The sequence below is a fragment of the Loa loa genome (assembly GCF_000183805.2).
Source record: "Loa loa unplaced genomic scaffold supercont3.26, whole genome shotgun sequence".
Lineage (NCBI taxonomy): Eukaryota > Metazoa > Nematoda > Chromadorea > Rhabditida > Onchocercidae > Loa > Loa loa.
In genome coordinates, this window is record NW_018108206.1 from 76327 (window position 1) to 91908 (window position 15582).

A 15582-nucleotide genomic window follows, 5' to 3' on the forward strand; every position below is an offset into this window, starting at 1 on the left:
AAAAATACTTCCCGAGGAATTGTTGAATTCTGTCAAAATCCTAAAAATACTTCCCGAGGAATTGTTGAATTCTGTCAAAATTCTAAAAATAACTTCCCGAGGAATTGTTGAATTCTGTCAAAATCCTAAAAATACTTCCCGAGGAATTGTTGAATTCTGTCAAAATCCTAAAAATACTTCCCGAGGGAATGTTGAATTCTGTTAAAATTCTAAAAATACTTCCCGAGGGATTGTTGAATTCTGTTAAAATTCTAAAAATACTTCCCGAGGGATTGCTGCTGAATTCCATCAAATAGGAAAAAACAATTTTTTTTTTCCCCCGACTATTCCTCAAATGGAGATGAAAGTACAATTGCTTTTACATCAAAGGACAGAGAATAATCAATACATCATGATAAAATGTAATAATTTTGCTGGAAAATAACATTTATACGAGAAATTCGATCTATCTAACTTATCGATTACAATGATATTATTGTAATTTGATAATTAATTAACGGGATGATTAAAAAATTATCACTGACCGAAATAAAATGTTAACGAAATTGTTGAACAAACCAATGATTGTGATGTTTTTAGATATGCAAATCAGCGTGACAACTGAAAATGTGCTCCTAATTAATATACTGAAAATGAGCCTCTAATTAAATTACTAAACAAGTTTAGCGTAAATTAATTTTCCAAGTTTACTGCTAAACTTTTTATTTAACATAAATGAAAGAGTGATAGACGATTTGATTAGTAATATTAAAAGAATGTCGACCAATTAGTTGAATTAAACACATAAAGAAATGGTACTAATGTTTGAACCTTTAAGAAATGGATATAATGCTAATCTCATTTAACAAGTCAAGACATTAATTAGCATTCACAAATGAGCAATAGTTTTATAATCATATGATATTCATTTATTGAAAATTAAAAATATATTTCAAACAATAATTAGCACATAAAGTTGCTACAAAAAGAAAAAAAAAAAAGGAAAAGCGCAATTGATGCATCTATTTGTTAAATGTCAATTCGCTGAAACGATGACAATCAATTTCAATAATGATTTATTGAATCCTTGTCTAATTGGTACTGTTAATTAGTGCATAATAATGTCGACCAATTAGTTGAATTAAACACATAAAGAAATGGCACTAATGTTTGAACCTTTAAATTTAACAAAACCAATTTTGACGCAGTTAATAAAAATGCGATCATCATTTTTCACCTACCCTTTTATTATGATATTCTTGCTAAAAGAAGCGCAATTGACGCATCCATACTGATCATTCGTTTTTTCTTTCTTTTTTTTCATATATTCAAGCGATATGAGATTTTTGGAAAGGTTACTTCGAGCTTGCATTCGAATTTTTCAAATGACTCTGGGGAATTTCTTTATTTTTGATGCAATATATTAATGATCCAACATTTTATCCACCAAATGTTTTTAATGCAATTCACTAATTATCCATGATAATTAATGATCATCATCAATGATTTCTCCTTTTGTTGCCTAAATTAGTCTCAAAAGACCACTTTTCCTAATGATGTCACACGAAATATCGATAATTTGAAATCCTGTCCCAGCTTGATTCAGTTGCAATGCGACATTTATTGATAATTCATTTCAGTTGTGCAGTTTTAATGGAATTTTTTTTTTTGAAATTGAAATTACCACACATATCATTATTTGATGAAATTGTAGTCGTAAATTGCGCCAAGAAGAGAAATTTTGTTTACAAGAACGATGCTATAGCTCTAACTTTGGAAGCATGTTTTGATAAAACCTGACAGAATAAAAACATTCAGAGATTTTTTAATTCTATCTTATCAGTCCTCCATCTTTCAACTCATAATTTACCAAATATATGTTTGGAGAAATTAGCTTATTGATTTTGTCAATGTATTGATTTGAGAGAAACTTATATTTTGTGACAGAAAAAAAATGGGACATCTGAAGTTTTATTTTTTATGCAATAAATTTACATAAGACATCACAACAATCAAAGCTTCTCTGATCGCGTCAATTTATTCGCCTGGAATTTTATAAAATACATTTCAGCAAACTTTAGCATTATATGGAGTAGAAAAAATTAATTTAGGCATATTAGATGAAGTAATTGAGTAAGCAAATTAGTGAGTATTTTAAATTAATGAGTAAATTAAGAAAGTAAACTAGTGGGTAGTTTATATAGATGAGTAAATTAAGAAAGCAAATTAAATATGTAAGTGAAATTTCAAAAAATTTCAAACATTAGAGCCCTTTCTCTTTTATCCAAAATTATCAGTTCTTTTGGAAAGAAGATCAGAGATTTGTTCCTTGTTATTCCCCCATTGATTTTCGTTTGGAAAACACCGCTAGACAGGTATTTCTCGTAAAAAATGAAACAAATACATGATGATTAGGAAAGAAGTTCAAGTAGGCAGGATGTTGGCTAATAATGCTAATTACTTATGAGATATTAAATATTGGAATAAATATGCAAAATTGAAGCTAAGAGTTTCATCAACGATGTTAAATGTTGGCTTACAAGTTTAAAAAAAAGAGCTACTATGAAAGGCAAAATTAAGCTCAAAAATGAATAACGACATATTGGGATGGTGTTGTCATATAAGGATTTGAAAGATTTGATGAGCCAAATTTATCTGAAAATTTGATCAAAATATGGCAACAGATGTGTCTCTTTACTTTCATCACCAAATACATTAGTGACCTTGGTCGTTCATTAATTAATAAGATGAATGGAAAAAATTGTGTTGATAGATTCTTCATGAGAATTTTCGAGGTATTTCGAAAGTAAATAAAAAATGGGATTTAATTTGCATTTTAATAAACGATGCACAATTGCAAATGAGGCAGATGAGCCAAAAATCTATTGGTATGAAAAGAATTTGGGAAATACATTTAAATAGCAGAAAAATACTTTTTTGAATTGAAGAAAGGGAAATTAGAAGTAAAAAAAGTAGTAAGGAGAAATTTACTTACCCAAGGAAGAAAAACCAATACCATATATTAAACACAATAAAGAAAGCTGGAAATATTACCGATGATATCTGAAGTTAATCAAATTTCATTTCAACTTCTAATCAAAAACTTGAAAATCATTGCATTTATTTGAAAGTAACTTACTCTATCTAATTTATTTGCTGTCCAAACCGGACATTTCAAGCAAAATATCGAGCAGTTACATCTGAAAATCTTCAAAAATTGCAGAAAACTTTCTCATTATTTAGGAAAAATAATAATTTCTATTTTGGCAACCTTAACTTTAAACTTTGAATGCTTCCATCATAGATGGCAAATTTTGAATTGTAAATTCTTAACGTATAGAACCCCAATGAAATGTATTTTAAGCAAGCTTAATATGAGTTTTTGAATTATCAATTATTAAAAAAGAAAAAAAAAACAAACCTAACTGTAATAGTTGACCCATTTCGCCTCATATATCCAACCGCAGCAAGCTCTATCAACGATGCAAATATGAAAGCCATTGAACTTAAAATCCAAACATCAATTGCTGAAATAGACATTTAATAAGACAGGAATGAAAGATAGGACCACTAAAAGTTAACTTCGACATATTCTATACTAAAGTTGGTGTAACTTCACCCTTGACGTCACTTGTTTTAGGCAGATTGCTTACAACAGATCCAAACTGAAACCTGGAAAAGAATAATGAAATTAATTGACATTTGAAGTTTCGATCGTTATTGCTTTTACTTTTCTTTATTTAAATTAATTGAGTCTTTCATTGTCTAATTGTCACTACTCCTATCCGTAAAACAGTGTCCATTTTTAGTTTACATTTGTCTTTTGACTTTTAATATTTGTCAAAGATTGTCAACGTTATAATTCCATCAGAAGAAAGACTGGAGATTCTTACGTTAGGGCAAGAAGTGAATTCACACCAACTATTGTTCTTGAAGGAAGATTGGGACCAACACAGAACGAAACCTACAATGAAATAACATTACAACACATTTGCGCTTTTGTGGGATGTTTTGTCATCTTTTCAAAAATGCAATGAATTTTACAAACTTAAATTTTTAAATTTCGATAATATGATCTTCATGGAAGGACAAATCGAGCCAAAACAAAAGTGATCAAATATCTATGTACGAAATTTGCATATCAAAAGCTAAAAAAAAGTTATCACAACAGAGCGATACAGATAAATATTAGATAGAAATAGGCTTCTACAGAAGGTAAGACTATTTGAATACGCAAAATTCTTTGTTTTATTTTAAATAAGGATCAAATATTATTTACCCATGATATAAATACGGAAATGTATGCAGGCACATAAACCTGAAATAATAAAAAACTTATTTGAATGTTTCGTAAAAGTAAGAATTATAGAAATTAAGTTACAAGGTACGATTTCATACAAAGTTTTTGTATGAGAAATGTTTCTTTTTCTCATCTAAATTTTAGTGTCGAGAAAAACTGGAAATAATTGAAACTCGTAGAAATTCTTATCAAATAATGATTTGAACTTCTCCATTCTCTCATATTTAAAATCAAAGAGTAACGCTATTTATAACCTGCAATATATAGAAACCATAAAGACGTTGAAATGTAAACGTAGCAACTAATTCGTTCCACATTCCTGGTGGATAAAGCTAAAAAATTACTTTTAAATTGAATATTTAAATATTCAATTTCTCTTTTATTCATTCCTCTATCTCTTTTAAATTGAATATTTAATATAAATAATCATATTGTAGTAAGGAAGCATTTTCTACTACAAGAGGAAAGATGATATTTATGAAATCATTCTTATCTACTTATTGGTAAAGTTTATTTACACAAATGTGGAAATTTTTTTTTTTAATAAAAAAGGAGAAAAGGTAAACATCGCTATGGTTCGGATCAACAAATGCAAGCTAAACTTTTCGAATATCATTAGTATGAATAAGTGAAATAAGATATAACTTACTCGTCTAACACTTGATGCTGTATAATCAACGAGTAAGTAGTCAGGTAATGTTACATTTTCCTTCAAAATCGTTATAGGTGGAGCTGTTTCTGTCCATTCCATTGCTACCTATAATAATGTAAATGAATTATACTCCTCTTACTAAACTACATAAAATATTCTACTTCATTTTTACTCTTCTTACTAAACTAAAATATTCGATTTAAATTTCATTCTTTATTTCATTTCAAACTCTTTAAGTTAATTAATACTAATAACGGATTCATCTCTCTCATCCAATACAGGAAAAATACATTTGTTATTCCTGATATGTCAAAGAAGTTACTTATCAAAATTGCTGTCAGTATTCCAGTTACTATCAGTAATGATCGATTGTTTTTTAAAAGACACAATGAGGAACCTGATCATAATTATGATTGAATGATTCGTAAAATAACATGCAACGTTGCTTATCGATTGGGAAAGTTCGTAAAGCATTGAAACAAGGACCTGTTAATTTAATCCTGAAATATTTTAAATAGTAGAGCTCTAAAATGTCACCATTAAAAGTTTGCATGAAAAGTAATTAAAAAGTTTCTTGGCTTTATTGTGAATATCTGATAACTTTGCAAGAAAAGTAATTCGGATGAATATTTGCTTAGAATTAACTTTTTGAGGCATATCGTTGTGGTGATTTTTTGATAAGGCATATTATTATGATAAGAAAAGTACGATTTTTTTTTTTTTTTTTGAAAATAAACCTGTAATTATGCCATACATTACCATCACTATAAATTTGTAAAAAAATATTGCTGAAAGGACTACGATGAATTGAAGCATCTTTACTATTAACAAAACATGCATGAGGATTCCATATTTGTGGCAATATTTTACCGCCATCTACCGATATATTTCTGAAATTATAGATAATTTTAGCAATAAACAGGAATAAAATTTACAATATATTCCGCTCTACAAAAATTTTAGTCAATCAAAATATAATCGTTTTATTGGAGTATTATTTATAAATTACTTTTTACAAGGATTCATGTGATTATAAGCCAACGATGGATCAATCCATTTCTCCGTCACATAAATATCTAACTCAAATTCACTTGTTATTTCGATTATTTTTGAAATCTCTTGAACCCAAATCTGAAAACATAAAAAGGTTCCAATAGCTGACTCAAAAATAAATTAAATATTTAGACTTTCCATTTTTCAAATATCCTACATCTTTGTCACCCAACGCTGTCATTATTAATATAACCATCGCGAACAATACCTCAACGGAAACTTGTACATTACTACCACCAGGTATTTTATGTTTATCATAATCGCGTAATAGTTCGCTAATGATCATTGCATCATTGGCGCATGTTCTATCCTTCTTAATTGGCCAACTTTCAACAATATGGCTTCTTTTAACTTCGTTCTCATCCTTGGACGATGATTTATCAAACAATAAGGACCTTTAAAATGCAAATAAAAAAAAGCAAAAAAAGAGAGCTAACTTTTAAATAATTAATTACCTTACAGTGCTGGATATATATTAAACGTATTTTTAAATACATTACAGAATTATATCGCACTATCAAATGAACAATATTGTAAAATTATATCGTTAAAGTATTACTGAATATATTTCGAAAGCGAATCTCGGGAAATATTCGAGAAATGCTGCATTCAAAAATCAAATTTATAATATATGTGGAATCTATATCAGTATAGAATTTCTAGACTTGACAAATATCTCATAATTTTACAACATTGGTTATTAAGCTTAGTAAGCTACATTGATTAAATGGAATAATTTGATAGTTGACCTTTCCGTTAACTTTTTTTGAGGATTGTTTTCTGCACACAAATGATGCAGCACCATTACGGAAAATTCTGCTTCACGTAACCTGACGTCCAACTTTACGGTTTTAAGGAAAAAAAAAGCAGACAAAGAAAAAGTTCTTTTTTTACGTATTGTTGTTCAGTGGAATTCCGTACTTGCTGTACTGCGCATGAATTTTCTGTCCATTGAGAATTATGCAAATGCATAATAATGCTAACAGTGTTATGCATTTTGAACCGAACAAGCAACTAATTTTCGTTCTGGTCGGCATAGATATAACAGAATTATCTGAAATATAACTATAACAAATCTTAGCAAATATTCGAAATTAAGAAAAAATCAATTCATATTGGAATTATATTCAATTAATCCTGAAAATAATATAACAAATTATTTAGCAAGTTAAACAAAAATCTTCTATGACGACATGCTAATGTCACATTTTAAGCAAGAATGGAAGAATTAAGCATTGAATATAATATCGTATCAATATAAATAGCGTTCTACTATAATGAATATGCAAGGTTTAGCATAATGCACTAATTGAAATCATTTCCATAGAGATTTGAAAAATTCATTAACATTTTAGTAATAAGAGGAATAATGCAATGTTACCTGCATTAGCATCAGAAAGCATTCATCTGGAAATGAGTTACATCGATAAGTTCAAACTTAATCATTTCTGGAAAATTGATATAAATCAAAATTACTTCCTCCAATATCTGCATAAAAGCTACTCGATGATTTTTATTTAAATAAACTATTTGAGCTAATTGTGACCTTTTAAAAGAAAGCTATGATTCCTAAACGATTGTGACATAATATTTTACTTTACTGTTGTTATCCATCAGATAATTTAAAAGAGAGTAACTTGCTTTTTTCCTTTTTTTTTAGAAAATTACAAATATAAAATTCAAAATTTCTACTTTTCGGAATGGAAAATGTTAACAAATGTTGTGAAAAATTCATCAAAAAAAGAAAAGAAACATTTTGCTTCAAATTGAATGAATGGAAAATGAATTGAAGCGCAAACAAATTTAGCCCTTATTTTTTATGTCTTAAAAGCTTTCACACCGTATTTAGTAATAAAGCATCTACAATCCCATACCCTTATTTCATATAATGCAAGTTTTGAAAATCGATCCGTGAATCCATCCTCTCTTTTAGTCACTTTTTCAACAACAATACTAGTTCTCATCTCCCTTCTCATGCTTTTTTTTTTTCCTCCTCACTTCTCTCCATTATTTTTTTCCCAATAAACAAATTCAGCCTAGAAAGACAAATTATTTACATATTGTCAGTTTGATTACAATTTACAAAAAGCTTTTGAAGCTTTAAATCCTAAGACTTATTTCCTTTTTTCAAATTTTCTAGTTCATGATAGAGATTGACTACTATAGGTAATGGGTTTGATAAGGATTTTGCTCAGTAAAGATACATTTTAATCCATATCTTAATTAATTTTCTCATGTCATTGTTCTAATAAGTTTTAATGAGATAACTAAGCAAACCAGACTTTTTTAAATAAACTATTTCCTTCGACAAAAAGCATTAAATGATATATAAAGAAAAGAAAGCTCAAGTTTCTTATCAATAAGGAAGAGTTACAATTAGCCATTCAGATAATAGAATGTACATGACGTTAGTATTTCTTGTGAATAAAATTTTGGATAATATCTGGTCAGAATTTTTAGATCTATTCTTGAGAATTATTTAAATGTTGTCAAGTTTTTGCCAGTACATTTACTTCCAATTTAGCATTTGACAAAACAATAAGCATTGATGGGAACTTTATCCATATCTTCCAGTATAGTTGAATTTTGAATAGTTTGTAGAGAATTGTATAATTGCAGTATTACTTAAGCATAATTTTTTTTTTATTTATTCCGATACTTTCATGCATTCAAAACATCCTGTTATTTATCACTACATCTGGTAAAAAGAGAGGAACGAACTACGTCCCCTAAGTAAGTATTGTTTTACGTTGAAATGAAATTCATTGCATTAGAAATCTTAAGATCCATATAAAGAATTATCACCAGATATAAATTCCCGTCTTCTTCCTTAATAATCCAATAGAGTTGCACTATGACAAGACGGTAAAATGACATAATGTGACCATAAGTGATGATTTGTAACGACTTCCCACTCAGGAAGCCATCCCGCGTTATCCCGCACCTCAATAATTCTATCGGCACTGGGAGACGAAATTCAACTGGAACTCTGAAAATTTCTCAGTAGCATGCAACGAATGTGCCACTGTTTTGTTCTGGCTGTTGGATAGGGGGTCGAAATTCAGCACATCAGGAGTTGGTCTGGGGTTACTATTTTGTCGTAATGAAATCTCGAAGGAGATGTTTGTACAAGGGATTTTTCAGAAGTAGAGAGAAGTGGTAGTTAGTGAAGCAATAGGTTTCGTAATATTGTTCACCTTTCCAACAGGTAATAAGTCTAGAATTAGTGTTTATTGCAGTTGATATAGTCACTGAGAGCGAAGAAAGATGGTAACTGACGAGAAAAAACACTGGTTGATAAGAATCGGTAGAAATGATGATGATTTGTGATCTGCAGGATTAAGGGAACAGTAATCAAATAAGACTATGAACAATAAGGGGAAGAAGTATTGCTCTATTTTGTGACAAATTCAAACTACATACGATATTTTAACCTCTTCCAAATATCCATCTGTATTAATACATAGATTATCGGATGATGACACTTACCTTTTATGGAGCTCTTTGTACCATATTTTTGTCTCTTCATCCGAATGAACCTGGTTTCGTTTATAATTATGTATCAGTCTTGCATGTAATTCCTTCCGTTGAATACATAAAGATTCTGGAACAAACTTCGTGTTTAAATTCTTTTGGTACTCTTTACTAAACAGGACAGCAATTTCAGGTTTACGAACTGGAACAAGAGTGATGCAAGAAAATGCACGGTATGATCGGCAAATTCGTCTGTGGGGCGATGAGGGTCAGTCTTGTATTGAGCATGCTAGTGTTTGCGTACTGAGTGTATCTGCTTTGGGATGTGAAATTGTCAAAAGTTTGGTACTTGCTGGTATCAAATCAGTGTATATCATCGATTCTGCCGTCATACGCAAACCAGATTTAGGCAATAATTTTTTTGTTGATGGCGAAATTGGTCAGCCGAGAGCGAGAGTTGCACTGCGATTGCTTATGGTATGTATTGATATATGCTTGCATTATGAAAACTTTTGAATTTGTTGAAATATTCTTTATAATGATGCAAACTGAGTTGCTTTTGAATCCGAAAAACACCGTCATTCTTAATTAACAGATAGTTGACGTGTTGTTAGAGTGTGTAATGTCAATTGAGAAAGATTCTTTGATTTCTTTTATTGTAAATTACAAAGTATCAGATTCCATAGAAACGGATTACACTGGTTATCATTCTTAAAACTTATAAAACGAGGAGTTAGTTTAAGAACGCTAGTGGAATGAGTTTGTCTTTTTATTCAGTATTTTTCAGGAGCTAAATCCATCAGTGCAAGGAGGCTTCGATTTAGGGAATCCTGACGATATCATTACCAAAGACATGGATTTCCTAAGACAATTTACTGTTGTTGTGGGATGCAATTTGAATATTGACGTTGCTGCACAAATAAATGACTTTTTGTTTGAGAAAAATATACCTTTTGTTCATGCAAGGTTAGAGTTTCGTACTCCAGTTGAGATATCAGACTAAGCTTATGTGTAAGTTATGACCATATAGCGCAAAAAAAATATCTTAAAATGTAATAATTTAATCAAACTTCGTGGAATTAGGACATGAATTTTATATATTTCGCTGATTTAGGATTGTAGGTGCCGTCATTACAACATTTTCAAAATCATTCTGTTTTCGTTTGGCGAGTAAATTTCAGTTTTGTTTGTATGGAAGCTATAATTGTAACAGTGTTTTAAAATTATGATTACAGGGCATATGGTCTTGTCGGATTTATCCGAATTTCCGTTCAAGAACACACAATCATTGATACACACGAGGAGAATGTACCACCCGACTTAAGGTAACATCAATTTTTCATATTTATGGGCAATATCCCCATATTTATGGCGATATTTGTAGATTTCCGGTTTTATTTTGTTCAAATTTTTTAGATTTAGCTCCTTAGAATTAAATTTATTTAGGGTTAAATTATTTACGTGTGTTTTGTAAAAGATCCCTTCTGGATTGATAAAAATCGACCAGAATAGTCGGTGGATGGGCTAAATTGTGTCCCAAGTCCTCAGGCATGGTTGCAGGTATGGCATCTTCAGGTGGCGCTGATAGTCATTTTATGGTATTCAGGCTCGACTGTCCGTTTCCGGCGTTGTCTGAATTGGTAGATTCGATAGATCTAAACCGGATGCATTATGATGCTCATTCCCACACACCGTATTTAATTTTATTTCTGAAAGCGCTCACATTGTGGCGAGAGAAGTACGGTCAAGATGATTTCCCCGATAACCACGAAAAACGAAAAACATATGAAGCGGTAGGTACTTAGATGTTAGTCTGTTTCAATTTTTAGTCAGCTCTCACTCTATATTCGTCTTTTTTTAAATTTTTTCATCCCGTACCATACTATTATTAGTTCTGGTCACTTTTTTCCGAGACGTTACTTTTCTCCGAAATCGGAAGGAGCAAAATTTTTAAGATGGCTAATTTATTCAGATTTTTATGTCACTACGGATGCCGCACCCGGAAAATGGATCTGTTCGGGAACAAAACTTTGTCGAAGGACACACCGCAATGGTTCGCTCGCTGAAACGAACAACAGTTGGTGTTTATTATAAGATAATATATGAAATCAATAATTTTTGACGAACACTGATTTAAATTATTGAGTGCAGCCCGAAATTTCTTGTTTTTGTTTTCAGATACCATTGGAAGTAAAAGAATTATTGGATCATCCGAAAGCACGACAGGCAAATCTGGAACAGTTTTGGTTGTTGACCGCAGCCCTGCGGCGTTTTGTCATTACCCATAAAGTTCTGCCTGTGCGAGGTAGTTTGCCTGACATGATCAGTGATTCGGAAAGCTATGTTGTTCTAGCAACAAAGTTTCGAGATAAGGCCAAACAGGATGCAAAGGAGGTTTGAGTTGTTATTCGAAGCAACGCTAAGAGTGAAAACTGCATCGATGCAGTGTTGTGAAGTGGTTGGGTCTGGAAACTTCTTATATATATATTTGAGAAAATTAGTGACTGAGTTTTTGAAAGAAGACCTTGCTTTATGCAGTTAAATTTTTTTTTATCAAGTGAGTGAGGACTGTGCAAACAGCTTCAAAAAGGTTTTTTTTTCTTTTTAAAATGGTCGAGGAATTTACAATCGCATTGTACGAAGTCAAGATAAATGTGTCAGAAACACTGGTTATGGCTAAGATATTAATATACTCAGGTTGTCGAACTTACAGGTAATGAGTTATCTTCATGCATTTCTCGCAGAACGAGGTGTATCAACTGATATCATTAAATTCCATGACTGTGAGTTTTTCTGCAAGAAGGCTGCCTTTCTGCGAGTTCAGCACGGAACGACCATTGCGCAGGAAATGAAGTCATCATTGGAGGTTAGATTAAGCTGTAAAACTGCACTTGTGTGTTGGAAGTCTTTATGTGCAACAATGTCACAAGAAATTATATTTCCTTATGCTTATGTGATTGACGCATCATATTATGCGTGACTTTCTTTGCATGGTTAGAAGTCGAACTTATAAGGCAATATTTATGCATACTGCAAAGCATGTGAGTTTGCATGAGGTAATGATTGGTTTTACAAATTTTCAGGAAGTGTTCAATGGTATACGAAATGCTAACTTTGAACCTAATTCCATAACAGGTGTTCCTGAGATATCGCCAGCAGTGTGGTATATTTTATTGAGAGCTATCGATAGGTAAACAAACATCTTTCGTTTATTATTTCTACGTGTGTTTCATATGGTATTTAGGAGTCCATGAACTTTTTTAGCTGTTCATTTTTCTACAAGCCTAATAGGAACCTTCACCAAGTTCACTTTGTTTGTTATGTTGTCCTTCGTTAGTAAACAAGCGTAGTAATTATGTTTAAGGTTTCATTCCGAAAAATCGCGTTTCCCGGGAACAAATGGCGTACCGTGCACTATAGATGCTTATGATCTTAAAGCAAGAGTAGTTGACTTGATCACGGAAGTTGAAGTAAGTTTCTATTAGACACTCTCGATTCATCAAGTGAAATCTTTGTCTTTTCCCGTTCCACCCCATAGGGGACATTCGAGAAATGTTTGTGTGATAGATAAATTTGGTGATTCTTAGATCATTTAGCGTATGGGAACTACGGTAAGTACCATCTAGTGAAAAGTGGTGTATTTAGTGGCACGTTTCAACCATTTCAAATTTTGACTTATGCGAAATTCCAAAATGTTGATTAGGTTACTATTCTCAATAAAAGGATCAGTACGAAGTTGAAATTATATAAATTATAAAAGTTACCCTTATAGTTATAGTACTGATGATTCTTTTTATAGCTTCGCGAGAAAAATTGACATAATTTTCATTTTCGTTTCCCTTCACTAGTAAATTTTTTTCTTTTTCTTTTTTTGTGTACTTCATTACCAAACAGGTCTTTGGTGTTAACAAATGATGCAGACTAATTATCGGATTTAAAACTTATCTCATTTTTAATCTAACCTTAGGTTCTCTATATTTTCCATTCTCTAGTTCTCAGATCTTCGTACCTTTTTACAGGATAGAAGCAAAATATTAGAAAAAATTCCGCAGATAGCAATTGATGAAATGTGTCGTTATGGCGCTTCTGAACTACATGTTATTGCTTCGCTGATTGGTGGTATCACAGCACAAGAAGTGATCAAATTAATTACTCACCAGTACATACCCCTCAATAATACATTTGTTTTTGATGGTCATACGCAGCGTGCCGAAACATATCGACTATGATGTTTTAATTTTAATCTACTGAAGAAATTTGCAAATGAGATTAGGATTATGAATAATTAACCCAATATTCATGGACGCCTGCAGTCAAAAAACCGATATTAGTTCACGTCATTTTTTATTGGACAAAATCTTTCAATTATATGATTAAAAAGATAGTTAATGCGTCCTTTTTAACGCTTTGTCACTTTAAATACGTAACTTTTGAAAACGAAATGTGCATGAGCGCAAAATTTTGGCCACATTTTTTGCATCTGCACTGAATGTAAATTACGATGTTTGATCTTTGATCCCAATGTTTTTCTAGACGTTAATTTTATTGCGACCACCAATGTTATTATTTTTATACCGGTTTAATTTGTATAATTTTGTTTCAATTTATAATAAATTTAAATTTGTTTTGCAGATAGTCAGCGGAGCAGCTCTTTAATCCATTTTATTAAAATCGGAAACATTTTGATTGTTGTGATTGCTGTTGATTATTTTCTTTACAATGTCAGGACTGTTTTTGTCTGTGGACTGCTTTGAGAAAGATCCTGAAATTCGGAAATTCTCAGAAGCCAAATTGCTTTGTAATTTGGCTTTAATATTTAATGATGTAGCAGTGTTTGAGGCGAAACAATTTTCCCTCCTACCAATTTCTTTTCTACATAAAAGTAAGATTGTGCCTACCTTGCCCCTTGTTTTTGCTTTGTTCCTCACCGTAGCTTCCTATACGTTCGGGATACTTGTGACCTGAAATTAGTCACTCCTAATAGAATTGTAATATAAAGATGTCAAGGCATTGGGAAACGTCAAACCTGGTTTCTTATAGAAGTCTGCATCCCGAATTTGTTCAAATGTATTTCCGATCCTGTCATATTGTGCAAAACCTAGAAAAAATCTTTTGTATCGGTCGACTAGTTATCTCTACAATTTTACAGGTACAGAAGCAACGAATGTTAAATTTTTGGACCATCTCTTTTGCAGTGTAATCTTCCTGAAAATGAAGGATAGGAGTCCTGAAAGAGAAATTTCAATAATTAATCAATTACTGTATGGTAAAAATAACTTACAAAAAATGGGCAATTCAAAGAAATTAGGAATGAAGCAAATAATTAGCAAAAGGATTGGGAATTGCATGATGAATAATGAGAAGTAACAACTATTTTTGTGGGCAGTTAAATGCACATAAAAGAATGAATGAAACATTTCACTGAAATTATTCGTCATTCACAATTTAACGATTAAATTGATGTGTTTTTCTTTTTTCAAAGTAACAAATAAAAAAAGGAATGATTGCCATAAAATGATGCATAGTTATTCTTTCAAATTGCAAATAAGACTAATTTTTGATGTGATTCAAATTTTTCAACAAGATTGATCTTTGATGTGATTTAAAATTTTCAACAAGATTGATCTTTGATGTGATTTAAAATTTTCAACAAGATTGATCTTTGATGTGATTCTAATTCAATTTTGACATTAATAATCAATTAAGCAATCAGTTTTTTTCATTAACATCAATCATTTCTACTATATGAGATTGAGTGACGATATGGATGAGAGAAATTTTTTGATTTTTCATTCGTTCGTTAATTGATGCTTGAATAGAGGAATAAATGAATAATTGATAGTATCATTACGAAATATAACTTTTCATTTGTATTCATCTGTTCTTTACTTATTTTGCATTTTGTTCAATTGAAATCTATCATTTTTATAATTTGTTAATTTTTTTATACCTGAAAGTTTATTTCTTTTTTTATACCTTAACATTTGGTAATAAACATTTCAAGCCATTTTTCCAAGATTGCCAAGTTCGTCGGAGTTATATTATTATTTTTATTTATTATTAATTACTGTTATTATTTATTATCATTATTATTATTATTATTATTATTATTATTATTATTATT

At 30.7% G+C, this 15582-nt stretch overlaps 3 protein-coding genes across 3 annotated transcripts; 2 read left to right on the forward strand and 1 right to left on the reverse strand.

Moving 5' to 3' along the window:
- Window positions 1-2002: 2002 nt before the first annotated feature.
- LOAG_07182 (hypothetical protein) lies at window positions 2003-7387 on the reverse strand (the record flags this gene model as incomplete). The annotated part of the gene is made up of 15 exons (XM_020447359.1): window positions 2003-2024; window positions 2975-3042; window positions 3119-3179; window positions 3401-3506; window positions 3599-3651; window positions 3873-3943; window positions 4259-4297; window positions 4534-4611; window positions 4929-5036; window positions 5329-5431; window positions 5669-5821; window positions 5941-6062; window positions 6193-6379; window positions 6906-7038; window positions 7366-7387. The coding sequence occupies 15 exons, from the start codon at window positions 7385-7387 to the stop codon at window positions 2012-2014; spliced, it is 1317 nt and encodes a 438-aa protein (XP_020302402.1). The 3' UTR covers window positions 2003-2011.
- Window positions 7388-9674: 2287 nt separating this feature from the next.
- On the forward strand, window positions 9675-13687 carry LOAG_07183 (hypothetical protein; the record flags this gene model as incomplete). The annotated part of the gene is made up of 10 exons (XM_003142717.1): window positions 9675-9935; window positions 10246-10424; window positions 10694-10783; window positions 11065-11251; window positions 11431-11535; window positions 11637-11852; window positions 12172-12324; window positions 12542-12648; window positions 12823-12928; window positions 13478-13687. The coding sequence occupies 10 exons, from the start codon at window positions 9675-9677 to the stop codon at window positions 13685-13687; spliced, it is 1614 nt and encodes a 537-aa protein (XP_003142765.1).
- Window positions 13688-14177: 490 nt separating this feature from the next.
- LOAG_07184 (hypothetical protein) lies at window positions 14178-14825 on the forward strand (the record flags this gene model as incomplete). The annotated part of the gene is made up of 2 exons (XM_003142718.1): window positions 14178-14340; window positions 14608-14825. The coding sequence occupies 2 exons, from the start codon at window positions 14178-14180 to the stop codon at window positions 14823-14825; spliced, it is 381 nt and encodes a 126-aa protein (XP_003142766.1).
- Window positions 14826-15582: the final 757 nt, after the last annotated feature.